The sequence below is a fragment of the Lonchura striata genome, chromosome 1, assembly GCF_050655825.1.
Source record: "Lonchura striata isolate lonStrDom1 chromosome 1, ASM5065582v1, whole genome shotgun sequence".
NCBI classification, from domain to species: Eukaryota; Metazoa; Chordata; class Aves; order Passeriformes; family Estrildidae; genus Lonchura; species Lonchura striata.
The window spans coordinates 69459762-69486265 of NC_140703.1; the positions used below are offsets into that span (position 1 = coordinate 69459762).

The following is a 26504-nucleotide window of genomic DNA, read 5'->3' on the forward strand; positions in this document are numbered from 1 at the left end:
AAATGTAGCTCTGCATGCAATGGACTGTGATCATGCTGGGGAGATCAATCAGTGTCCTAGGAAAGCTGAACTCCTTGGATGCAATATCTCTCTTAGGTGTAAATCCCCTGTGGACCCCAGGCAGGGGAGTAGGTCTCAGGGTGCAAAGGAAGGCCCAGGTTTCAGCTCTACCTGCCATCCAGACATGTGGGATCAGGGACATGCAACCTGCAAAACTACATGTCTGATTATGAAATGCATCTATCTGTAACAGATAGATGTTCCTATCTTTCCAGTTCCTGTTTCCAGTCCATTTTTATTATTTTATTTATTATAATTATTATACTGCAATGGAAGCAAAATTTTGATTAATTTTTGATTGCATTACTTTTCCACTTGATGCTTTTCAATCCAGCTTGCAAATGAATCACACAGAACATAAGAAATTGAAAATCTGCCATTTTTCTTTGCCTCCCAATGCACACAATTTTCAGAGCTGCTGTAATCTGATAGCATTATAATATGATTTGAAGTTTGTTTTCTGGGTGGTTTTTTGTTTGGTTTTTTTTTTTTTTTTCAGAAAGGGAGAAGGAAAGGAAAACAACTGTGGAAACATCAATTCATATTAAGAGAAGCTTCATTATTTGTTGTTCCTAGCTGATCCTGCTGTTCCTGGTCACAGTGCTCCTTAGGGCAGATTGAATCTTCCACAGCTGCTCCTGGCAATGCTCAGCCACGTCAGCTTCTTCTTACCAGCAATGAAAGTGAGCAGTGAAAGCTTTAAAAATAATTGGAATAAGTTGGAAAGTATAGGTAAATGGAGGGATAAAAAATAGACAATGGAAATGAAAGAAAAATTTGATTGTTACCACACACACACTTTACTGCGACGAACACCACTTTCCTGATTGCAGATATTCATGTTCATCAAAGAGTGGGCCTAGCAAACAGTAACCAAACAGGATAAAAATCATTAGCAATTAGATCCTCAACCTCATCACATCATGACATGATATAATAGTCTTTCAGAAAAGGAATAAAACATCAATAGTCTTTTATTCCCAAGCAAATAATTTGAGAAATATAAATTACATTTTCCAACCTCTCTTTATGGGGACAGTTAATGTCTTTGATGTTACTCTTTCCATTTCACCTCCTTTCAAGCTTCAGAAATATTTAATCCACGAATACCACAGAATCTGTTCAGGAAATGGTTTTATTAAATAAACCTGGTTTTATTAAGTTCATAGTCATTTTATGTTCCCTTTCTGTAGGTATACCTATACCAAAATTTAATGGCAAAACTCCTTTTGAGTAACTTGAAAATCAGTTCAAACTGTCCACAGAAATGACTCAAAATGAAAAGGCAGGCTGAGCATGAAAGCTGAGTAAGGATTAGGTGGGTAACACCAAGAAGTTTGGTTGACCAGCAGGACTTGCAAGGTGTGTATCTGGTTCTTGTTGCTGTCAAGACTCGGTCACCATCGGGTATCCATTCATTACAAAGTCCCTGAAAGCCTAAATCATGCTGGGGAAAGGAGAGATAAATTGCCCACTTCAAATACAAGTTGGCACATAAACAGAAACCCAAAGGCATATTGTGCATCAGGGAAAGTGACTCTAAACTGTGCAAATCCACAGTGAAGGTGGAAATATCAATTTAGAGATATTACTGTAAAAATGGTGGTCAGGCTTATGATAGTGAGAAAACACACTGTAGAGCTACAGGTATGAGAAAATACCCACTCCCAGGTGTTTCCACCAAATCTAAAGCTAAGCTGGATCCCCCTGTGGCAGCCAGTCCATGCATAGGTGACTCTAGCACAGATTGACCCAGATGTGCTACTCATTTTTTTCTCCAGCCAAACCAACACTTCAGTTATCTACCACTCTACTCCTATAATTTGAAACCAATTTATAGCAATTCAAAACTATTATAGCAAAATTTTCCAGCTAGCAACTTCAATAATAAATAGAATAAGTTATTTTATTTGCTGCACTCAGTTTGAGATTTGCCATAGGTACTTAAATCTCAATTGTACAGCTTTTTCTACATATGCTTAGTTTGAAGGAATGGAAGTGACAGGTGGCAGTAGCAGTAATTCCTGCTTCCATCAGGCTTCCTGCAGCTCTGGGTGGTTTGGATTAATGCCTGTGCTTATCACTTTCTACCCAAGATCACTCATATATCAGAGCAATCTGATTGTGAGAATGAGTAAACAACCATTACCTTCACCATATAGATCATTCCTAGACACCTCTAAATTCAGAAATGTGTAAAATAAGTCATTTTAAGGACAAGAACATTGGGTTCTTCCTGAGTTTTACGTACACTGCTTGTCCCACACTTGGTGTTTAGTCTTCCTCAGGGACAATTCCCAGAAGGAGGCTCTTCAAAGGAGATCTTCTTATTCCATAATAAAAATTCTGAGAAGCCACACATTTACCCCCTACCTCTAGATCTCATATCCTCATTACAGGGTGTAATTTCATCTGCAATGGCTGCTGTAATTGGGAGTAGGGTGTATGGCCCTTAAATAATGTCCTACACTAATTCAGTCCATTATTAAAAAGTGTGTTATATGACATTCTCAGGAAGAGATCTGAAAATGGAATGGAAAACCTTACAAGATTCAATGGATAATCTTTTAGATCTATTAATTTTAAACCAGTACTTTTTAAAAAATAATACTGTTTTTCCTTGGCTCCATACTTCATATCCTCTGTTTCTCAGATGTATTTATCACAAGATTTGGACAGAATGTTTGGACAATCTAATCTAAAAATTCTTCGGTGGAAGAATCTCATAGCTTGAAGGCTTTCTGCCAGCCAGTAATCCCTATTATGTTCTGAAGACTCCCATGGTTTCCTCCAACATCTGCCTCCAGAAATAACAATCCCCTTAGCTAGAGAATTTTGAAAAGTAGTAAGTTGAACAGTGGCTACAGCCAACTACTTTAATTTTAAACAAAATTTCTTGCTTTGCAAGGAATATCCCAAATTACTACATTATTGGAAAAAAAAATAGGATTCACTGTTATGACACTAACACTACAAGGTCACTGTGATTTTACTGGTGTAGTTTGAACCTGGGATCAAAGTTTTATATTATTAATCTTGGTTGACACCAGTTCCTTTTTCTAGTATAGAGTGAGACTTTTTAACTCAAAGGAAATGCATTAGAAAAGGTAGCTATCTTTAGCAAATTCTACCCATGATCCCCTAAGAAGACCTTCTTTGTGAGGACAGTTTCATGAGCTACTCATGAAATTTTCTTCTCTTCAGAAATGTGTGTATTTAGGCAGCAAGACATGCCCATTTTGTCTTGAGCTTTTATGTTCAGGAGATCTTTTCTGGTCCTAAAGGCTTTGTGCATGAATGAATGCTTAAGGTTGATGTTTAATCAACTGGCTGAATTGCCTAAATTTCTGATGCAAAAATGTCTTGCACAAACTTAATAACAGAATAAAATCAATTGGATTATACCTGCTCATCAGCTGTACTTTGTACAATATTCATTTGTAGTGAATTTATACTACTTGAAACTACCATCACCAAGGGCAAAGGTGGGAGAAGAGGGTCCTCAAAGGATGGCAGCAAGTGGCAGCTGAAATGGAAGGATCAGGGCAATTAGTGCTGCTCAGACTACCTACATAGCCATTCTGCTATGGCACAGCCAATAAAGGCAGATTTTTCAGACTCCATCTTCTTGTTCAAGCTTATTAGAACAAATGACAGATCAGGTATCCACTCATACAGAATATATATATATATACATTATGTATATGTATGTATACATGTATATTTATACATACATGTGTTGCTTTTTTCCATTATCTCAAAGCAATTTAAGAATGTGCTTTGTAGTTGGAACAAGAGATTGAAGAAATTCCAAGAGCAATTTTTCTATAATATTTCCTTTTTTACATAAACTGGTTTAACTCTTTTTCAACTAAACACAATTCTCCTCTGGGAGTGGGATAAGTGAAAACAAACATTGTGATCGATAAAGGCGATTACCTAAAAAAATGGAAACAAAATACTGCTTTTCACTAATAACTAAAGGATCCCATCACAGCTTGACTGGAACTTCCCTAAATTAGATTTTGGTACCTCAGTCCCACACACAGACTCAGCAGTGATCAATCTTCTACTATCCTAAAATCAATAGTTATTCCTACAAATAGCACAGAAGGTCCCATGACAGCTGAGGCTGGGCTGCAGGCATGCTCATTGTGCATGAAAAGCTGAGCAGAACAAAGAAAAAGAAAGGAGATCAGGAGTGGTTTGTGTGTTCTGCATCTTGCTCTAGTAACTAATATCTTATAGTCAAATACTGTTATTCTTATTTTCCAACATGTTATCATATTGTCAGGCATGCAAGGCATTCATTGCTCGAGTAATATTTGTCTCTCTGGTTTATGATAGATGGTCATAAATTGAAAACACAAGATAGGTCCATGACAACCCCAAGAGGTCATGCTGCAGGCTGCAGCACAGTGAACCTCTCAGCTTCTCAGGAAATACATGACATACCTTGGTGAGTGCATTATACAAATAAATTGATATTTGACATTTTTGCAACTGAACTGCAAAAGCTTATCAAGTGGGACATTATTAACCACATAAAGGACATTTGTTGGGGTGTTTTCCTGTGCTCATTCTAGTTAGTAGATTTGGTAGCAATCCTCATTTCCTCCTCATTGCGTTTTTCTCCTAGCAGCAGATTCAATCTGCTCTGTGGCATCACAGTTGCCACATGCTCCTGGCTTATCATTTCATGCCAGTGCATCCTTTGAAACAACAGCAGCATGCCCACAAGGAGCTCATGGACTCAGGATACCCCATGCCCCAGCAGCCTTTTGCTGAGCCTGTGCAAAGGCAGGGACACAGCTGGGTCACCTTCAGCTCAGCGGAGTGATGCAGACTGGCTGTGTGCTAATAAATAATGTCCACAGCCACTTTTACAGGAATATTAATCTGCACTTTCAATTGCCTGGCTCACTTTCGCAATCACCTCTCCCAGCACAAGAAATTTGCTTGAGATTTTTGCTGTCACATCCACCATTTCTGAAGCCAGTTTTTTGCACAAACTGGATTTGTGCCCTTCCTCATGAAGCTGATTTTTAGTCTGTCCTCAGATTTTTCTTCCATATCCTGCTTCTGACCATTCACCCTGCCTTTATCATCATATTCCAGATATATTCCACTAAAAAAACTAATCTATAGCATTTAGGTGGGGACCATGCCTAGAATGTTTTCAAGCTGCCCCTCTCTACTCCCTCCACCCATAGTGGTGATGCTATATCTTTTGTTTTCCTCTTTTAATTGCTATGGCTCAAAAAGTGCTTTCTAATCAATGTAACTTAAAAAAATGTAAGATAATTGCAGGCTGTAATTTATCTTTCCTTTTGGCAGTTCTCACCTTATACCAATGCTCCCTGACCTATGATGCTGAAGGTGATTTAAGTTAATTTATGGTTACTTTGCTGTGAAGCAGCCTGGAGTGCTCACACAAATGTAATGTTTTCAGCTCAGGAGGAAACAATTTCCAGGTGACAGTAGCCATTTGAACCATTTCTGGTAGAGCTGTGTGAACATGATTGTTAACACCAACTGGTGTTTAATAACTTAGTAAATCAGATGGGTAACTTTAGGCTGACACCCCAAAAAATTGATGGGAAGTAGTTCATCTAAATGTAGTGCCCATTCTCTAAGAGTCTAAACATATAAGCAAAGAAAATTAGAACTCAAACTACCTGGTGGCATTGGTAAATACATATTATCTGCATTTCTGATACAGAATTGTTTTTCTTCCTCTATTGTCATACAGTGAATGCTGGAGGAAGCTGCAGCAACGAAGAAGACTGAAGGACATATTCTGCTCATTTAATTAAAAATTAACAAAAGAGTTTGGTTTTACCAATGTCAAAACAAGCACACTAACTCCTGAAGGAAAAATCCTACATTTATCATTGATGAAAAAAGAGAGATACAAGGAAAAAAATGTAGGATTTAAGAATGGCTAGCTGGTTTAATTAGTTTAATTACAAAAAAAAAAAAAAAAAAAAGTGGTGTCAAATAATTTCTATTTTCATTTATAAAACCCTCTGTGCAGCTGAATTATTCATATGCTGTACTATTGCAGAATGTTATCCAGCCATTTCACTCCAATGAAAATAAAACCCACTCTCACATCCCAAATCTGAACACTGTGACAGCTGCCTAAGATTCCTAGCAGATTTTTAGGCATGTTCATGTAATAAAGAACATCTCTAGCAACTGCAGCTAGGAAAAGGAAATATTCTCTCAAACAAAAGACTTCTTATCTGTGTTTCTTTCTACTGCTTCTTCAGCCAAGCTGTCTTCTCTGTGTGTGGGGTTCCAGTTGCACTGTTCCTCCCCAGCTTGTGAATCACCATAAATGGATGATTTTCAAGACTTAATAGGCATCAGGAAGGACAAAGCAAGAAAAATTAAAGCTTTCATCTGCACAATGGTAGCAGGGGGTTCCCATGTTTTTATGATAAATACAGGGTACTTTGGCATTGTGACACCTTCACTTTCCAATTTTTACAGCATCATTTTGTATATTTAGGTATCTTTATACATGCTAAAAAAAAGTTCTTTTTTTTTGTTGTTTTTTTTTTTTTTCCTTTCTGCCCAGGATGCTTTGGGGTAGTTTTTCTCAATTCAGCAATTGTTTCATCAATCTCCAGGAAGAAGTTCCCCTGCACAGTCTTTCCTCTCTCCTCCAGGAATGGGCAGCTCCTAGCTCAGGAGGAAAACAGATATTGCATGTGTTATTTTAGGGGCATTTGACATCACATCCTGACATGGCCTTTTGCAAAGAAAATTGTTCTGCATAGTTTTTTTTAATTACTATCTGGGATTATTAGTGTGCTCTGCACCAGAAATCTCAGTCTGTAAGTCAGAAAATGTTAAAATCAGCATGGTTTTTGCAGGTATTTCTCCACACTTTCAACAGGTCTGTTGAAATTTGATATTTTCTTCTTTTATGCACATATCAACAGAGCTTGAGCTCTGTCACTGAGTGTTTACTTTCACAATGCTACAGTCTCTATAAAGGTAAATCCTAAAGAGGTTTGAAGACACTGGATGTAATAGACAAAAAGCAGATGTTCAGAAAGACTTGGCATGGTTGAAACAGTGTGCTTAGAAATTATTTTTAACATCAACAGTTTTTGTGGCTATGAAAATGGCAAAATAAATTTGCCAAAGTCTGAGCAAGAGCACTGCAGGGGCACACCCAGTTTCAACCTGAGAAAAAGTCAAGATTGGGCTCTTATCTGAAGCAGCTGAGAGAAGGCAGAGAAGAAGGCAGCTGCTCATGAACTGCTGAGACTGCTGCCTGAAAGGAAGACCAGGGCCTTATTTTCAACAAGCACTTGGAAAATGCATTTAACTCTGGTGGAAAGCAGCGACACATGGTCATGGCAGCTGAGTTCCTAATGAGGTTCCTTGGAGCAGCTGTGCCAACGGAAGTGGCTGCCAGCCTTCAAAGAGAGTTGAATCTCCAAAGGACACTGAGGGAGGCAACCAGCAGACCAAGAGGATGGCAGGAGAGTAACAGCACTGAATCACTCTTTCAAGATGAGCAGTGCCCCTCATCCCACCTTTCTGTGGATGGAAGATGAGAAACTTGTTCAGCTCATTCATAAAGCCCTGGACAACTTCCCCTATAGCAGCCTCAACTATAGATCTCCTGAGTCACGGAGTTTCCAGCTGTCCTGGGAGCCCTAGTCAATCGTGTCTATTCTGTTACCCAGGGGAACTATTGTGTTAGGAAGTTTTGATCATCTACTTGATCAACATAGATACACTCCTGACATTCCCTCACTCCCCTCTATTGTTAAATTCTGCTCTAGGTGAAACAACTGAATAAATGGAAATCAAATAGAAAAGAGACAAAGGATGACTCTTGCGACCCCAGTTCTTTCCTACCTTCCTCCTTTGTTACTCACAAGAGGCAGACTTTGGAATACTGAGATTTTTCATGTTCAAAATTTAGCAACCTGACACTGTAAATGCCTCTCATTCTTCAAGACTCAGCCAGCAGACAATGTACTGAGAAATGAAAGGACCTCCTTAGATCAGCCATGCATGCAGAGGGATCAAGGTCTTGAATGTGGACAGAACTTGACATTTGTTCAGGTCAAAAATACAATTTACATTGGAACCTGCACCTCAAGGAGGTTGTAAGATCAGAGCTGCAGCTGTTGACTCTAGATGAATACTACACAATGAAGTGAATACTCACCTCAAAGAGAATAGAATACAAAGTGAACCTGCAAAGAACAAGAAATGCTCTTTGGAATTCAGAAAGTATGAGCATAAAAGATGAAAAATGTTTTTAATGTGCAAAAAACATTAAATATTGAGTTAAATCAGGTCCTCCAGTGGAAATTTAAATAAAATGAGGGGTTTTGATCATGCAAAAGAAAGAAGAAATTATGGGTTGCTCTGTAGTGAGGTAAGGTTTATGGGAAATCCTGGACTGTCACAAAGAAAAAGGGGTACCCTGTCTTACCTGAGCACTCAGGAGCCAAAGTAGCCACTCTGTGGAGCAGACTCTTTCAACTCCACAGGTGTTACTGATAGAATCATAGAATGCTTTGGGTTGGAAAGAACCTTACAGATGTCTGCTTCCTATGCCCCTGCCATGGACAGGGACATCTTCCATTAGACCAGGCTGCTCAAAGCCCCACCCTGGCCTTGAACAATCACAGGGATGGGGTATCCACAGCTTCTCTAGGCAACCTGAAGTAAGACTTTGCCACACTGACAGTAAATAATTTCTTCCCAACATCTTATCTAAATCTGCTCTCTTTCAGTTTAAAGCCACCCCTGCTTCCTATTGCATGTCCTTGTAAAAATTCCTAGATGTCTGGTTCACAACTGCAGTAATAAGTGTATTTAATTTCAGAAACTGATCCATGTTTGAGGAAATAAATAAATGTCAGTGGTTTTTGTTTCAACCTTATTTAGATCCATAACCTTTCAATGCTGCTGGGAAGCAGGTTTAAGGGGCAGCTCATTGACCCACATTCCTGAGGAGGAATCTGATCCAGGTTGGGGGAGATGGTGGCATTTCTTGGAGCCATGTCCCTCCTGCTCCAGACAGAAGGCTCCAAAGACCAAAGGATGGTAGGATGAGGCACAAATGAATCACCAATACTGCTGTAGACCTTGCTTCTCAGGAGCATAAGAGAACCAAATTGTTGTAGGTAAGGATAAATGTCCTTCAGGAGACCATTGGGTAGAATTGGAAGGCTAAGAAGATTTTAAACACAGAGACCCTGTTTTAGGTTTTGAAGCGGCCCTTCTTGTCCCTTCATGGTTTTGAGAACTAGCATACCTGAAAACTGGTTTGATTTTTGCAGCTTTACCTGTTGAGCTAATATAGATGTAGCATTAGCATTACCTTGCTTGTATAAGCTGGGATTTGCTCCAGGACTCAGAATTACACCAGCTGCAAACATAACCTTGCACTTAAATGTAGTCATGCGGCTTTTTTATGCAATAGCCACACCCATACAAGCAGGATGTTGTTTGTATTAATCCTGTTTTAACACAGTAATGTGGCACATATCATGCACGAGAGCTGTCCTAGCCAGTAGCCACACTAATCTCTTTTTCCAGCTCAAGGTTTCATCAGCTCACTGAGTCCACAAAGCTGTTGAAAGGCCCTGCTGAAATAAGAGAGATTAAATTAAAGCTGTGACATATAGTACTCAAAGCCTTGTTTTTCATGGGTGCTCAATTGTTTTGCTTTGAGAGAAAAGGTTTGTGTTCCCTGAGGAGAGATGCAGAACAGCTTTTACCATCAGTGAAATCTTGTATGAGCCAAACCTTTGTCACAAGCCTGTTAATGGGATGGAGAAGGAAAAGGGAAAAGGGAAAAGGGAAAAGGGAAAAGGGAAAAGGGAAAAGGGAAAAGGGAAAAGGGAAAAGGGAAAAGGGAAAAGGGAAAAGGGAAAAGGGAAGGGAAGGGAAGGGAAGGGAAGGGAAGGGAAGGGAAGGGAAGGGAAGGGAAGGGAAGGGAAGGGGGAAATCTGCTGAGCTGGTGAGCTGGTTCATGTCTGGCAAACACAGCCAAACATGAAAGGCAAAGCATGAAAGGCAAAGATTAAATAGGAAGTACAGATGCTGAGGGCCTGGGGAGAAGTGTGGCAATTGTGTGCATCACCACCAAGCTCTTCATGGCACACGTGGAGTGGTCACAATGGTAGCACCAAAGAAGACAAGAATGAGGAAAGAGTGTCAGTTTTAGACCAGCTGAGGAATAGATGCTTTCTAGAGAATGAAAAAAGCTAATAGGAAAAAGCACTGATGTAATTCCCTGAAAGTGTATTTTATTTATGACATTGTGTAGCAGACACAGTGCCATTAATAGCATGAATTTAATTGGATCTTTTATTTAAGAAGAGTAATGGACATTAATTACAAAAGGTAAATGGCAAAGATTTTATCTGGGGCCCTAAAGTAATTCTTAAGAGCTGAGCTCTGGTTTATGTATGCTTAGATTTATATGTAGAAATGAGGAGTCACCTTTGACACTGGAATATGTCACTCTGGGGCTTAAATAACATTATTGTGCTCAAAATAAAACAAAGAATAACTCAGTGTTAATTCTTTTGATTAGTACATAGCCAAGATACTCTGTGAAAGGGAGTGAATTTCAGTCCTACTTCACATCAAACATTTTTCTTTATCTGAGCTCTAGTTGAAAAACACCAGTCCAAGTTCTCACTTCTGGCAGGTTAAATAAAAATTAAAGAAAAACTCAGTGAAGAACCAATTTAATAGACTTGTAGAAGCATTTTTGATCTGATATTGTTAAAGGTATGGTCTTCAGAGGTTCTCAGCATCTATGTGCAGCTCCACTGACATCTTGAAAGATGCAAGTGATGGCTTTGCCATGGAACCACTGGAGCTGGCAAGGTTTAACATGGTCATTGGCCTGCTGTTTCTGGGAGGAGATAGGAAATATTTTTCTTTCTTATGTTTAAATTATTGCTTTCAAACAGTGAGTCATGATTTCACCTACCTTTGAATAAATCTCTTGTGAAGACTGTATTCCTATGGTCAAAGCCTTGTAGGTCTCATGCCTGTTGGAAGAGCTCTGCAGCAAGTGATCTCATACATTTAGATAGGGAGGAAAAAAAAGAAAAACAACTGTTGTTTTTCAACAATAAATGTATCCCACAGCTAAGTGATCCTACCAAGGAAATCAGGCACATTGGAAACAGAGCTGCTGGATTGTGTGAGGGGCTACAGCATTTCCAGGGACTCCAAAATTACACTGTCTCCACTCCTGGCTCCTTGCCTCTGCCCCTTCTCCAGCTCACTAGTAGTCGCTTCCACCCCACAACAAACAAGTTGTGCTTCATTTTTACATTACCTCCATCTGTGTCTTCACCTCTTATATTAACCTAGCCCCAGAGTAAATTTTCCACTCGTTATTTCTCCCTCTTTTTCTTCTCCTGACTTGTCTCAGCACATTTCTGTATTTCTTTGTGCTGAGGAAACTTTGCCATATTCGTCAGACAAATGGAAAACACGTCCAGGGCTCTTTTCCTGATGTTTCTTTCTGTATCACTCAAGTTCCTTTCTTTCTCTGTGATGCTGTTTCATGAAGAAATGTAATAATGGGATTAAGACATGAGGAAACAAATGACGAACACAGGGGCTGGAGCAGTTGAGTGTGTTCATCTCATTTTTTCCAGTCAGGTCCTATGAAACGGGTACCATCAGTCCCTTTGCTATCTGCTGCAAAGGGAGGGCAGCCAGCCTTGTTCTCTTGACCCCAAGGTAGGAAAAGTGCTAAATACTCTGAAACAGCAGCATGGTCTCACCTTGTCAAAGGCTGAACCACTGCTATATGCTTCTTCTATCTGTGTAACACTGCAGGGTTAGGCAAATAAACATATTCTCCCTGACACAGCTTATCCATTTTGATCAATTCACAGGATGCTAATTTGAGTAACGGAGCACAAGGATAATTAACAATCATGTCAGTGATAGTACATTTATTCAAATTAATTCCAATGTGAGTAATCTCTGGATGTGGGGTTTTTTTTAAGCCAGCAGAGAGGAGAATAATTTAGCAGCTAATTTTAGACTTCTCTGAAAGAGAAAAACAAATTCTAGAGGCTATTCCTGCTTTATATGTTAAGAAGATCCTGCACTTCCAGGAATAATACTTTAATATGTTTCAGAAAACTAATTTTCTCATTTTGCTGCCTGGTTATGGAAGAAAATGTTTTGATCCAATTGCTCTCCTAGTTTCTTTTTCCTCCAACTCACCTTGTGGGTGGGATGTCTGCCCTCCACACCATGGGTGACGAGCCATAGAACAGCTTGTTGCAGGCATGGATGCTTGGGTTTACAGCCATTTGGTGCCCTGGATGTGGAATTTACTTGAGTTGATTTATAACACTTCGTGAGGATTTTTTAGGTAATACTACAGCTCCTCACTGTGAAATTCCTGCACATGAATTCTTGGGGAACTCTCACAAGTAATTTTACTGCACATATTTTCCTGCTCCTCTGGCAAAGGTACGTGCACACAGGGAGAGAGGTGCAGCAGTTGGATGCCAAAGATCCAAAGGTTGATCGATGGACTCCAGGTAGGGTCCTTTCCAACCAGCCTTCAGTTTCTTTGGGACTGTGTGATGGTGATCTCCCTCTTCCCAAATGAGACCTTTGCACCTGGCCTTTGTACTGACCACCTCCATCCAGGTGTACAACTTGCCCTGGGTTTGGTGTGCCCTGCTGGCCCACGGTGCCTGCATGCACCAGCAAGTAGCAGGCTGTACTGGGGCACTTCTGCACGGTTTGGAGGCCTCATATGTGGCAAGAAACCCTGGTCCCTCATGCACTTCCCAAGGGAGGGTGCACACAGCAGTAGTGCCCACCTTGCACACGAATTTGCACCCCCCTGAAGGTTTCTCTTCTTTCTTGAAACCCTTCCCTGTCAGATCCATCTGCTTTGCTGATGGCTTGGGAGGGACAGGGCTTCCCAGGGCTCTGGCATGGTTGTTGCTGCTGTCTGCATGCCCAGGGCATAAGACAAAACTGCTTTGTGTCTCAAGAGCAACTGGGACTAAAGACACACTTTTACCCTCCTGCCTGCCCCGAGTCTGATCTCTGCCCTGAAAGCCACTTTCTGCCCCATGGGGGTCCTTTCTGAGACACCAGGAACAGGGTGGGTCTGGAATGGGCTGCCCTGAGGCTTTGTCGAGTCTTGAGGCAGAAACAAGACTGGCATCATCTCCGCTTAGAGTAATTAATTTTTTAATGCATGTGCCAAGGATTACTCCAGGATTCAAACCAAACAACATTAGTTAATTTAAAACATCCTATGGCAAGTAAGTTCGAATCTAGTGAGTCCTATCCATTGATTCCTTCATCATGTGAAGGTGTAATATTATAGTAAGATGAAGTCAACAAATTAAAACAATCCCATTTTAGGTGAAGTTTCCAAGCAAAGATTTTTTTCAAATATTTCTACCTATCTGGTCCCTAATGAAAACCCACGTGTGCCATTGGTGCTGGTACCAGGACACTGGGGACATAAGCAGGCTGTGTTCTATGTTGCTCAGATTTGGACAAAGGACAGCACACCTTCTTCATCAGGACTGCCTCTCCCTGGTGTTCCCTTGCTGGGCTCATTTTGCCTTGAGGAAACAAACACCAGCTTTGCAGATCTTGGAGAGCTTTGGAGTCTTGTCCTTGATTTTCCTCAGAGGATTAACAGAGTCACACGCTGTTGTGCACACCTCTATTAACTGCTTTAAGAGAGATCCACATCTTCAAAATAAGCCCATAAAACATGCAAACAGACATGCATTATTTAGAGACAGCTACTGCAGTAACGACTGTGTGCAAAGAATAAAAGAGCTACAAACCCTAAGCACCACACCTTCACAGAAGTTTCTGTGGATGTAACCCTAAGATGCTGTTAACCTAATGGGACTAAGAACATCCAATGGTTTTATTATTTTGCAGTTTGAAACTCAGTTTCCCCCCTTACTTCCCTCTGTTTGAGTCAGCCCTGGGAATTTTTTCACTGCGAGACAGGCTGGTGCATATTTGGATCAACACATTTTTCTGAGTGCTTGAGAAAACTCATCACATGGACTGGGTCCCAGACAATGGACAATGACAACTGTGGACAGATTTGGCCAAACAATAGAAAAACATGTTATCAGTGATGGCTTGTACTAATTAATTCTACCTCCCTAGAATCAGGCCATATGTGATATCGATTCATTCAGTCACAGAAGGTTTCCCACTACAGATATAACAATAATGCAGAGGCAGCAAGCTGAGTGGCTCTCAGCAGCATATCAGAGCAAAATACACAGCAGACACACACCACCAAGAGGAAGAAGATTGAAAAAAAAAAACCACTAGACAAAGCTTTAGAAGTACCACTTACACGATCCTGATGAAAGCTCCAAAGGGGAGCTCTTTGTGTGCTGTTTTAGAAAAGCAAAAATCTGTTCAGCTTTCCATACCCAAGGCACTGCTATTTGGGTAATTGCTCACTGAAAACCAGTGACCATTTCTGTTGTATTTTTGGATGGAAATGGACACTGAGCTGTCACTCAAGTGAGCAGGAGAAGAGCTAATCCCTGTAGGGGTCTTGAGAGAGACTATTTCTTGCATGACCATGTACAAGCTGAAGTACAGTTCCACTGGCCCCAGGCACAGGCATTTATCACCCTGATAGACACAAGGCATCACTTCTCACTGTGAAACCACAGAAGCTACATGTTCTTCTATAACTGAGCACTGAGAAAAGCTCAGTGACCTTTAGAGGTTTGCATTCACTCCAGTCTGCACTGCAAAGGTGAGAGAGATGGATGTTGCATGGTCTCTTCTCCATGGGCTGTTCTACCAAACCAAACTGAGCTGAGTCCACAAGATCCAGGCTGCAGCAAATGCTGCCCTTAAACCCACGTTTCTCATCCCATTCCAGGGCAAAACTTGGGATGTATAATTTTGAGCAATATCAGAAAGAGCCACTTCAGCATTTGCAGAATCAGAGTACCTGGTTTTGGCACAATTAATTTATCTTCTTGCTAAATTCATTTGATAATTTTCATAGTTGATGATTATGTTATTGATCTTTGTGAGAAAAAGGATGGAACAAATTCGGGGTGTTGTGACCTCCAAATACACTCTCTGGGACAAACCCTTTTCTATAAACCTTGTCCCATGAGAGGAAAAAAAAAAGGAAAAGAAGTCAAGACTCCCTGAATGTTGGAAACCCCAGACAACTCATGACAGCTCACAGAACGTTGTGACTTGCTTCAAATCTGTGGGGAAAAAAAAAGAAATTTTCCCCAGAAAAACACTGGGGGTTTCCTAATAATTATTTTTTCTCAAAAATGCCTTTCTAATCAAAGTTTACTGGTCAACTCTAATTCTGAATTTTAAAAAATAGTAAAAGAAGGCTAGTTTTTCAAAATCTTCATAATAAGGCAGGTAAAGTTTTCAACAACAGAAACATAAGTAAATTTATGCCTATTTTCAAATTATTAATTTTATATTTATATAAGAACAGCAACTCTGTTGCTTCCTTTGATGAAACACCATTTTCCCCCTTAGGACAAGATAAATGGACAGAAATGAATGGGAGCTCTGAGCTGCTAATACATCACTTAATTTCGAGCAAAGCCTTATACAAGGGTTTAACCTTGCAGGACTCTGTAGAGCTGGGTGAAATTTTTCTGTGAAAATCACCAAAAATCCCTTGTTTTTCTTGAAACTTGTAGGAAACCTGAGGAACTGTTGTGAGATCCACTTTCTTCCCATAAAGCATAACATAAGAGGGACTGCATAACACTGATCATGAACAGCATTCAGAGAAAGAAAAAAGAATTCCAAAGCCACCAGACTGTAGGTACACTGCCCTCTGTTACTCGATAAAAGGTTTGTTTCAAAATAATTGTTTTCAAAAAAAAGGTTTTCACTAGTCCACTTGCAAAGACACCCACATGCACAAAGGAGGTTTCAAGAGGGCTTCCTCAAGGGCTTCTGACCCTGTGCCCATTCCCATTATCCCAGTGAGGGCAGAAGGTGACTGTACAAATACAGCATTCACACAAATGTCCATTTAGGCAGGAGCTTAGCTTGCATGGCCTCTAAGAGATGAACTGAACAGACAGTACCTTTCCCTTTGAACCCAAATCCAAGACCCAGGGATAGATTTGAGCTTGTTACATTTGTGCTGGATCCCTCTCCACCATCAAAGGATTTCCCCAAGGAAAGCATCATGTGAGCCTGATTTTAGTCTGCCTTAGGCCATGAGGCAGTCAGAGTGTTGGCAAACAGCCTTACATGAATGGTGTGAGATAGGACCATGGGCAGTGCTGCCTCACACACAGCTGAGCATGTGGCTCCCATTTATCTTCCTTTTTTTCTTGACTTTGAAAGCAAAATATTCACCTCAGCTTTGAATCTTGAGTGTAAATTTGACTTTCCCTAGCCTTCTAAAATATTTTAATCTAGCCCTTTCCAACTGCCAGATATAGCCAGAATTACCACTAATGGGTTACAATACATTAAGATTTATGACTTGGTGACTCATGTTTTTTATATCACAGAGGTTTTCATTTATGTAAGTTCTGTTTGTCTCGCTTCCCAAACCTCAAATTTACTAGCTAAGAAGGGCTGCCAGATCTGATATAGGGAGCAGTATTTAAAATACATTTGTCAGCCAAAATAAGTCTGTAATAGAAAGTGTGTCTCTGGGGTTTTCATAGAAAAAGGTTATCAAAAAGAATTTTTTGCAGTTGTGCAATTACTCAGCTCATGTATATGTACACAAATGTATATGTGTACCAAAAAAGTCCTGAGGACTCATCTATCATATAGAAATAAAATTTAATTCAGCTAAATGTATAGTTTTCTGAAGCTACAGATTATTCCAGTGCCCAAAAAAATAAGGTAAAATAAAACAGAGACCCACATTTCTCTAAAGGTTATTTGGTTTCATGTGTCTAGCTTTAGGCATCTGTGACTTTACTTTTGAAGGTACTGCAATCCAGGACATTCCATGGACTAAACTGTACTTTAACAGACATGAAACTGTGGCACCAATTGACATCTTTTCATCACCTTTGCCAGGAGCACAACACAGAGCAGTGTTCTGGAAGAAGGAGATTAAATACCCCTGAGCAATAGCCATATGCAGGAAAATTTGCTGTAGGCCTTGAAAATCAGATGAGAAGGCAGTTTATGGGATGAGCCAAAACAACAAGAATATAGACACTGTCTGGAAATCTGAAAGTGGAGAGAAGAAGAAATTTTTATGGGTGACCACATTAAGAAACCTAGACCAATGATAAACCATTACCAGAGCCTGGTTTTGAATGAAATTTTGCTAAGAGTCAAAACTAAATCATCACAAAAAAGATTTCAGTGGACACGAAATACAACTGAGTCAGCTGTACATCAGTCCTTGAATACTTGAGCTTATATAAAATGTTTTTAATATTCAAGCATGATTTAGAGTAAACATCCATATTTATCTATACAGTAACATTTTGATTTATAAATGTCAAGGAAAGCCATGCACTCCAAGACATGAAGAGAACTGATTTTACTTTTTAAAAATTCAACAAATTGGTCCCTCTGCTGTTGCTTTTTTTTTTTTCCTAGTTAGCCCTTAAGAGGGCTATAAGAGAAGCTGGTCTCAGACATTTTGCCTGGGTTGCCTTTCCTTTTCACTGCAAATGTTAGAGCTCCTCCTGCCCCTAACACACATATCCTTTCTGTTTCCTGCTTTCCTTGACCATGCAGCCCCAACAAAGTCCATGTGTGCCGTTCACCCCTTCCCAAGGACTCTGCCATGTCTCCTTCCAGCAAGGTCTCATCTCACCCACCTCACCCTTCCCCAAATTGCGCAGCCTCCAACTGGGCATAGTGCTCTCACTCTGCAGCATTTTGGACCAGATAGTAACTAGGTCCTTTCAACCTTAAAGCCTATGGCCAAATACAGCTATATCCCTAAGGTATCCAAGGTATCTTCAACAGGGTATCCTGCTAAAGACAGGAATTTCATGTGCTTTTGATTACCCAAAGCTGCTGCTGTGGTGCCAGGATAAGCCAGGCTGATGCAGGCTCAAGCCTGAGCAGAATGACCAGGGGGCTGTATAGTCCTTTTGGCACTCGTGAATGAAGACAGGCACTCGGAGCACTGAGCTGAAGACTTATACACAGAAGAAAGAAAAACAGCCTCATTTCCTGGGAAAAGGATATTAAAATGAATCACACTGGCTATGGAGAATTTTTTTTCATGTTCTGAAGAGAAATTATACCACTGCAGTGTTCACAGGTACTGGGTGCAGAGGAATTAATTAAAGATAAAATAGCAACTGTGTATTGGTCTTCAACAGCCTGCAAAACTTCCCCTTTTTCTGGGTTTGTATAGCACTGAGTTCTGCCTTCTCCTTAAAGCTCTTCAGCTTTGAGTGTGTTCACCACGAGTTTATAATTCTTCCTTCATGGTGGCGCTTGAATGAAATCTACTAACTGCATTCAGCATTTACATATAGGTACCTTAACTCAGGTAAGGGATGGATTATTCAAAATACAGGAGGCAGATTTACTCAGCAAGGTGCTGCCAAGGGCCCAAGGTGGCTGAGCACTGGCAAGCAGGAAAATACCACATTTTGTTTTTTCAGGGTATTCCTTGCAGCAGGCACCACTGGGAGCACTGACATACAATAGACCTGGGGTGCTTCTCTGCATTGACCCTGTCAACCAATGGCACATCTATCTTCTCTGTGGGAACAAAATGGAGTAAAATTTGCTTGTATGAGAGGGCACAGACTGGAAAGAATGGAAAGCAGGAGGATAAATCTGAGGTACTCTGGACATTTTCTACCTCACAGACAGCCTTGGTTTAAACAAGATGGCTGTGTCCATGTCAAGGGCATGCCAGACTAGTTGGGCTGGGGTGGGCGACTAAAGTGCCCTCAGCCTCCCTGCCAGATCTGTTTGAATGGTAGGTTCATTAGGCAAAAGAAAAACCCAAACAAGCTGGGGACCAGAGGGAGAAAAGAGAGTGAAAGAAAGGAAGAAATAGAAAAGAGCAGAGATGCAAAATTTAAGACTGCATGAAGTTTCTAAGAGTCTTACAGGCCTTGGGATTTGTTAAGCAATACTGGTTCTTAGAGCTGAGTGGTGTGAAAGTTTGAAGTGTTTCAGGAGGAACTGACAGACTTGTCATTATCCCTGCAGGACTGATGAAGTGTGTGGAGCTTTTCAGCATGCCTGTGAAGAAGCCCCACCAGGTTAATCTGCCTCTGTTGCTTTTACACAGCATTTCTCTTTGCCTGTCTGACAGGACTGATCCACATCCCCTGAAAAATAACGAGAGAAAGGAAAGACTGTTATGTTTTTCAACCTGCGAGTAAATATCCTTTTTTTAAATCTCCCTTATTCATAAATAAAATTGAAACACTTGCCCAGCAAAGATGATGTTTGTTTTTCAATAGCTTATTGTTGAAAATTCCTGTTTCCTGCTGCTAGGAAAACCAAATAATTTTCTCATAATTTTCTATTCAATAATCTCTTCTACCAAGTGATTTAAACATAAGGCTTTGGCCTGGTTTTGTTCGCAATCAGACCAGAGTTTTAGATGAGCTGTGGACTGGTGCTGCCTGGGCAGAGCAGAGGCACACAGATGTCAGAGGCATGCAGATTAAACATGGAAGTCTTATGCTGGATTTGAACCAATTTTGAAAAGAATTAGAAGTTCACAAAGTTATTTGAAGTTACTTGTCTCCTGCTTTATACATTTTTAATTATATTTGGTAATTTCAGATGGAAGAGAGCTCTTATGTAACATTTGGATGTGTACTTCTTGAATAATTAATTTCACCCTGAAAGGGATGATTTGGTCAACTCAAACATGATTTGTTATTTGTTTAATGTGGGATTTTTCTATCTGTATAATAGTCATTGCACGAGACAAATTAGAATGACTGCATTTTAAAATAAATTCCAAAAACACAGAATTAAGAAAGTCTTGCTACATTCCTCACAGTGCCTGAGAGGTAAAAGCCCAGTATTCATTAGCATACACCACATGCATTTTTTAACTTCTGGCTCACAATTACTGAGAGGGGATAAATCACCCTCAGCTGCAGAGAGGTGCTCTACATTCACAGCGATACAAATAGAACTTTACTAAACATTTCTCAGTATAAAGATAGGTAACTGCAGCCTTGCCACCTGAACAATGACCCCTTACCTTTCTGTATCTCAGCAGACCCCATGGCCACTCAGCCAGTCCAGGGGAAGACCTGAGATCTGTGGGCTGCTCCTCCAGGTGTGTATGCACTCCACCTAAAATGAAACTTCTTCAACAGCAACCTGCCCACCACTGCTGCTCCAGAAGTCCAATGGCTCCATGGAATGTTTCTGCTTTAACTTAGAGATGGGCACTCCAGCTCCTCTCAGCACAGGTGAAAAGGGCACTTCAGAAAAGATTTGGCCATTTGGCTCCATTTGCATGAGGAGCACCCGAGAAAATTACACAGGACAGTAAAAACCATTACCTGTATGCTCCCCTGTATTGTACCATTATTTCCCAGCCTTGGGATAATGAAATGTAAACATAGGATTTTAATGGTGGTGATTGCATAAAATCAGTTCCCTGGAGCTATTAACACTGAGGTTTGACAGAATAATGGGTCTTTGAAAGAGGTCTTAAAAATGTACGTATATATTGTAAGAACAGAGCCATAAATTCTCTTTAGGCATACACTCCAAAGAGATTGCTGCTGAATTTTTAAATTTTTTTTTAATTTGGGGATGGGAGAACAATATATATGATTATCTGGAAATCTGCAATAGTTTTTTCACTAATCAGGAGGAATTAATGGAGGAAAGAAAATATTTTAGAGGCCTGAGGATATTACAGAAAACAGTATTTGTATCTTACCAAGTTAAACACCTTATATTTCCAAGTTACCACCCACAGGTCAGATCCCAAGAGCTGACTAAAAGTAGTTATATTGCTCCACACTCTGTGGTGGGGCTGCTGTAGAGCTAAATGTCTATTCCTGAAGATATAAACCTGCTTTGAAGATATAAACTGCCCCTTCAGTCCTACTGGGGCATCTCCAGAGAAATGTATTAATTTTTTTTCTTACCATGGAAGCAATTCCATGTAAACATTTAGGGAGACAGATGCTAGCAACAACCCCTTAAATATTTTAAACCCTCTGCTCAGCCTCAGCAGCAAACACTTTTCCTCTATTCTGTGCACTGGGAGAGAAGCTCTGGAAGGGGAAGCCTCAATCTGACCCCCAAAATAGCAACACAGCAAAGTATGCACTTTTAAGAGCAGATCACATTTGCGCTGGCAAGCTGAGGGCACTTCCACATTGGAGTATCAGGGAAGGCATGGAGCAAGTGGGCTTTGGAGGAAATCTGTTCCCTGGCACCTTCAGCTGAAGCAGTACAATCCCTAGGGAGGATGCAATAACACCTTATGCTGGATACTGGTAATGAACCCTGCAAGGGGCCAAAGGGTTGATGGACAACTGACTCCTTCACATGCAAACGATTCAAAACCTGCATATTACAGTAACTGCCCATTGATTTTTAGTTGGATGAGGGCAGCAGGAGGAACATGTCACATAATTAATGTCTGGCACTGTGGGATTGATGGGCAGAACGGGAAAACTTGGCACAGGGACAGGGTGGCTGGAGGCAAAAACAAGCAGGGAAGGGAGGCAGCAGGAAAGAAGGCCTGAACAGTGATGCAAATGATGCAGACAGACTGGGCAACTTCCTACAGGACCATGATCTGTGGATAACACAGCTGGCAGAGAGGTTCCATGTGCAGGGTGCCGGGGCACTGAGGAGCTCACGGGTCTCTCCAGCTCCCAGCACTGCTGGCACCCCTCCAGCAGGGAAGAGAAATGGGACTCCAAGTGGGGAACTTGCTTGGCAGAGCTGTGTGGGTGGTGTGAACCTCAGCGTACAGGGTATCACAGAGGTTTTGTGTTGCTGCTGATCGGAATTTTAAAAAGGAGCAGCATTTTGTATAAAAGTTTCATTTGGATCTCTTTGACATTTTCCCCTTGGTGCTAATTATTCCCAGCAGCTTCTCACCATGCAGCAAACGCTGGCACTGTGACAGCTATTAAAAACCTGTAAACAGGCTCTGGTGGAAAGTGCCTGGAGTCACCTTGCCATGTTAAAGAAAAACTGTCATATAAACAAAACCAAATTGAATCTGTACCCCACTTAGGCAGCTTCAGAGACTTCTCAGAGGCAGAGGCTCAGGTAGGATCTTATCAATAATACGTGATGAGAAGGTGTAGATTAGATTGAGCTGAACTCTTCCAAGTGGAGCCCAGTGTCAGGACAAGAGGCAGTGGGAACTGAAATGCAGGGAATTTCAATTGAAAATCCTTCTATACTGTGAAAATGGTCAAACACTGTCACAGGTTGTCTAGAGAAGTGGTGGGGTCTGCATCCTTGGTGGTACTCAAAACCACCTGGACATGGCCCTGAGCTGTCAGCTGTAGGTGTTCCTGCTTGAGCAGAGGGCCTGGACCAGGTGTTCTCCAGAGGAGCCTGGGCTGTTCTGCAGTTCTGAGTTCCTGTGTTGCACATGTGCTGTTCCTGTTGAGAAACAGCTCTGAGAGGCACTGCCTGAGGGGCACGAAGTACGAGGGATCTGCTCACCCAGAAGAAGCTGGAACAGCACTGATGTCAGTCCTGTCAGGGACCAAGTGTGATTAATGCTCATGGGAGTCAATTAAATACTCACCTGGAGCCAGCATTTCAGCCTAGCCAGAGCTTGGCTCCATCTTCCTTTCTCAAGCCAGGAACAATGGTATGGCTCAGGTCACAGGTCCAGTGTTAAACAGATTTTGCAGGATGTACAGAGCACAAGAGAAAACTGTAGACAAGAAATAAACTTCCCTGCTTGGAGCTTCACCTTTCAAGCACCAAGTCCCCAAGAGCAGGGTTTGGACAATGGTGGCAGGACAAATATGAGCTTCTAAAGCAAGGATTGTTTACATGTTGATCATATCACTTAACAAGGGGCAAACCATGGTAGAGTAAGCCAGCTCTTATGAAGCAAAATCTTATCTTTTTCAGACATTTGAACTGCACTTGACAGAGTTTCTCACAAGAATATAATAACCTGGTAACTATAGTATGATTGTCCGTATTTTATTTTGTTAAAAATGTATTTCACTATTTATCAAGTGTAAAGTCATTCCAGAACTTGCATTTGTAGGGCCAGATGTTTTAGTTAGCATCAACAGAAAGAGGAACAACCAATTAGTAACTCGGTTTGTAAGGACAAGAGATAGACTGAGAACTTTTCAGCACAGCTTCAGGACTGGGCAGAATGAGGCCGTGGGATCACAGCATAGGCTGCATCAAAGCACTGCACCTGGAGCATTTTGCTCTGTGCAAAGGGCTCCCTCAAGGAGCAAAGAGAATCTTAGCAAACATAAGAAGTCATAAGAACACTCTGGAAAAAATGGCTGGTGAATTAACCAACATCTCCCATCAGCACTTGTTGCTGACTGTCCTTAGAGCTACCAATGCCTCTGAAGCTGCAACTGAGCTTGACCTGCTCCAGGCTATCACTGCACATTTGTCTTTACTGAGGATTACACCTCACACCATTTCTGCTGCCTTGCTAGCCAGGGAATGGCAACTTCAAAGGAGGAAAGCGAAAGCTCTCCTTAAGACAACTGAGTAACTCACAGGTCTTCAGTCCTACAGTTTCCCTCCTTCCTGAGGAATATGTGCTGTATTTCTTGCCATTCTCCCAGGCTTTTGGGGAGCAGGTGTCACACAGTGTCACAGCACCCCTGTGAAGACGGGGTGTAGTGCCCATAGAACAAGGGCAATGCATGAGCTCCTGCTATGAGGACTTTGAATGGGGGATATTATATTCATCTGGAGGATATCCCAGCTAGAAATACATGAATGAGAAGTGGACACAAGTCAGTTCATGATGCACAATAATCTTCCAAGTAGATAATTTTATTTAATGGCTTCTTATTAACTAACAATCTGCTTACACTATTTTTTTTTTGTAAGTCGAGTCTGTAAAATATTAACAGTCTAGTGCTTTCAACTTTTTTGGAGTTGTTCTGTTTAATAGTCAGGCTCTTAATCCCTCAGACTTACAAAAGCATCGCTTTAGAATTTCATTTCTCACAAGAATATCTTAGCATTGTTTTTTTTTTTTTTTTAGCTTATAAAAGCACCATGCCTATAGATTTTCCATAAAGAATGTTTCATTAAACTCCATACATGTAATTTCCTATCACTCCTCTCCATAGCCTGTTTTCCAAACCAGTTCCTTCTTTCTTTGACAGTGAGTCCTTTAGGCCTCTGTATGCATTTGCATAATGCCTACTTACCTTTTTAATCTTTAAATAAATGATTTCTACTGTGTCTTTTCCCCTTGTGTTCAGAACTAACACACACTCCACCAAAGCTGTTTCATTCTTGCCATGCAAATGCAGGTCCTAAATGCAGAAGAAATTTTATTAACCGATTTCAGTGGAGGTACTTCTACTTCCTGGCTGACAAGAGTACAAATGAACAAGTCAAGGGAATCTGCAGAAGCAGGTAGATAAAAACACATTGTTCACCTTTCGCTACTTCTTATAGCCCCACAGGTCCCTTCCTGTAAACAACAGGCTGAGATCTGAAAAGCATGAGGACTTTTCTTCTCAGAATGGAATTTAAATCAGGTAGTTACACAGTGGCTACCATGATGAGACTGTGTATTAAAAAAGCTATACTTTATACATGCACATTGTGTGTCACAAACTGAAACAGATAAATCAGTTGCCTACAAATCAATATCAAATCTATTTCTTTACTGAATGAAGCAATTAATTAAAGAAAAAACCCTCAGTGTGACTGGGGAGGTGAATTTGTTCTATACTGCCACAGCAGATGTGTGTAGAGGGGTAGTACAGAGGGTGAAGCCACCATGCTGATGTGAGCTGGGACGTCAGAGCCAGAGCTACACCAGGCAGCACGAATGGAACAGAGTCAAGTGCTCTTAGATTGCTCAGCCAATGTGTGATGAGGTGACACTCTCAGGGAGCATTTTGCTCAGAATTCTAAATTTTTCCTTTAGTTTCATATCAACAGCAAGAAGCAATTGCATTGAAGCAAACTCAAATATATTTATTATCATGGTGTCCAATGCACAAAAGAATTCAGAGTTTTACACTGTTGCAAAAAGCAAATCTGTTACTACTTCTCTGTGCTTCTTGGTAGTGCACTGGCATGGTTGGCTTTGGAGGTGCTCACAGTAAATAATTATGGCAAATCTTATACAGATCTCACCTTCCAGGAATCTCACTGAATGATCTCAGGCCTCTGGCTGAGGCATTCTAGTTCCAGCCATGATAATAAAATCAATGAGAAATTAAAGAATTGAAAATAAGGTAATTTTGACTCCTCCCTCCAGTCAGCAGCCATCAGAGCTGGTGTCAGGGCAAAGTGCTCCTGCACAAAAAGAAAGTTGCCCAGCTTGCAAGCTGCCTCAAGACTCTTGCCCATTTTCCTAATTGCAGAAGAAGGGGCAAAGGTCAGATGCTTTTGGGTTTCTCCATGCCTGGGCCATCTGCAGATGTAGGGAAATAAAAATAGATTCAAAGCCCTCCTTCTCACTCATGATCAAATGTGGGCCTCAAACACTTCATCACTCTTCATTTACATACCTGCTCTATTGAAGACAAAAGGGTTTTTTGGCTCCTGGCAGATGAACCAACCAACCAAATTATCAAAATAATTTTGTGAAAAAAAGATCTTAATACATAGGGAAATTTTATGCTATAAACATTAAAAGCAAATAGTCAGTGATGAATCCCAGATTTTCATGTCACAACCTTGCAATATCCCAGAAAAGGAAACTTTAACCAGTCAATCAGCTTTGCAGAACTGTTTTAATATGCCTGTTACCAAGGGAGTTGTGAATGCCTCTTCTACTGATTTGCTTTAACATGACACCATTTATAATCCACTTGATTTTCTTTAGAAACATTAGTACTGTTCAGGCTCATTAACACACAGTTTTGTCCTTAGGTTTCAGCTTGTAACAGTCATCCTGAGTCTTTTAAAACTAAAGTTCACATAGAAGGCTTCACATCTTGTTTATATAAACTCTTTGTGATTCTTTGCTTGAAAAAATCTTATTTAGGTGGTGGACTACAAGGTCCTTTGTGTCATGCTGCTGCAGTGTCTCAAAAGTCAGAATTTTACGGGCAAAATACTTGAGCAAAACTATGGAGACTAAAATCAGAAGTCTGATGCTTACTAATACCTCCAGAAAACTTGCGGTAAAACCCAGAGCTAACAGCAAGGGAAAACATGGACTTCAGAACAGCTACTACTATATTTGTCAAACCAGAAATAAAAGTCAAGTAAGCAATCAATCAATCAATGACTTCCACATCTCCATGTACAACACTGCC

General features: G+C 40.7%; 1 protein-coding gene across 7 annotated transcripts in view; it reads left to right on the forward strand.

Annotated features, from left to right (window-relative positions):
- Nucleotides 1-26504, forward strand: part of LOC146768712 (uncharacterized) — a 63476-nt gene that overhangs the window by 20272 nt on the left and 16700 nt on the right. For 2 of the 7 annotated variants that reach the window (XR_014955337.1, XR_014955339.1), the window contains one exon: nucleotides 20291-20353. Coding sequence is in view for 2 of the 7 variants with exons in the window: in XM_085579711.1 (XP_085435837.1) it covers nucleotides 19261-19432; nucleotides 20291-20353; nucleotides 26231-26453 (458 nt within the window). In the remaining 5 variants the exon portion in view is untranslated. Of the gene's footprint in view, nucleotides 1-19260; nucleotides 19433-20290; nucleotides 20354-26230; nucleotides 26454-26504 lie in introns of all 7 variants that reach the window. The other 5 variants (XM_085579711.1, XR_014955338.1, XR_014955341.1 and 2 more) reach the window with 5 other exon arrangements.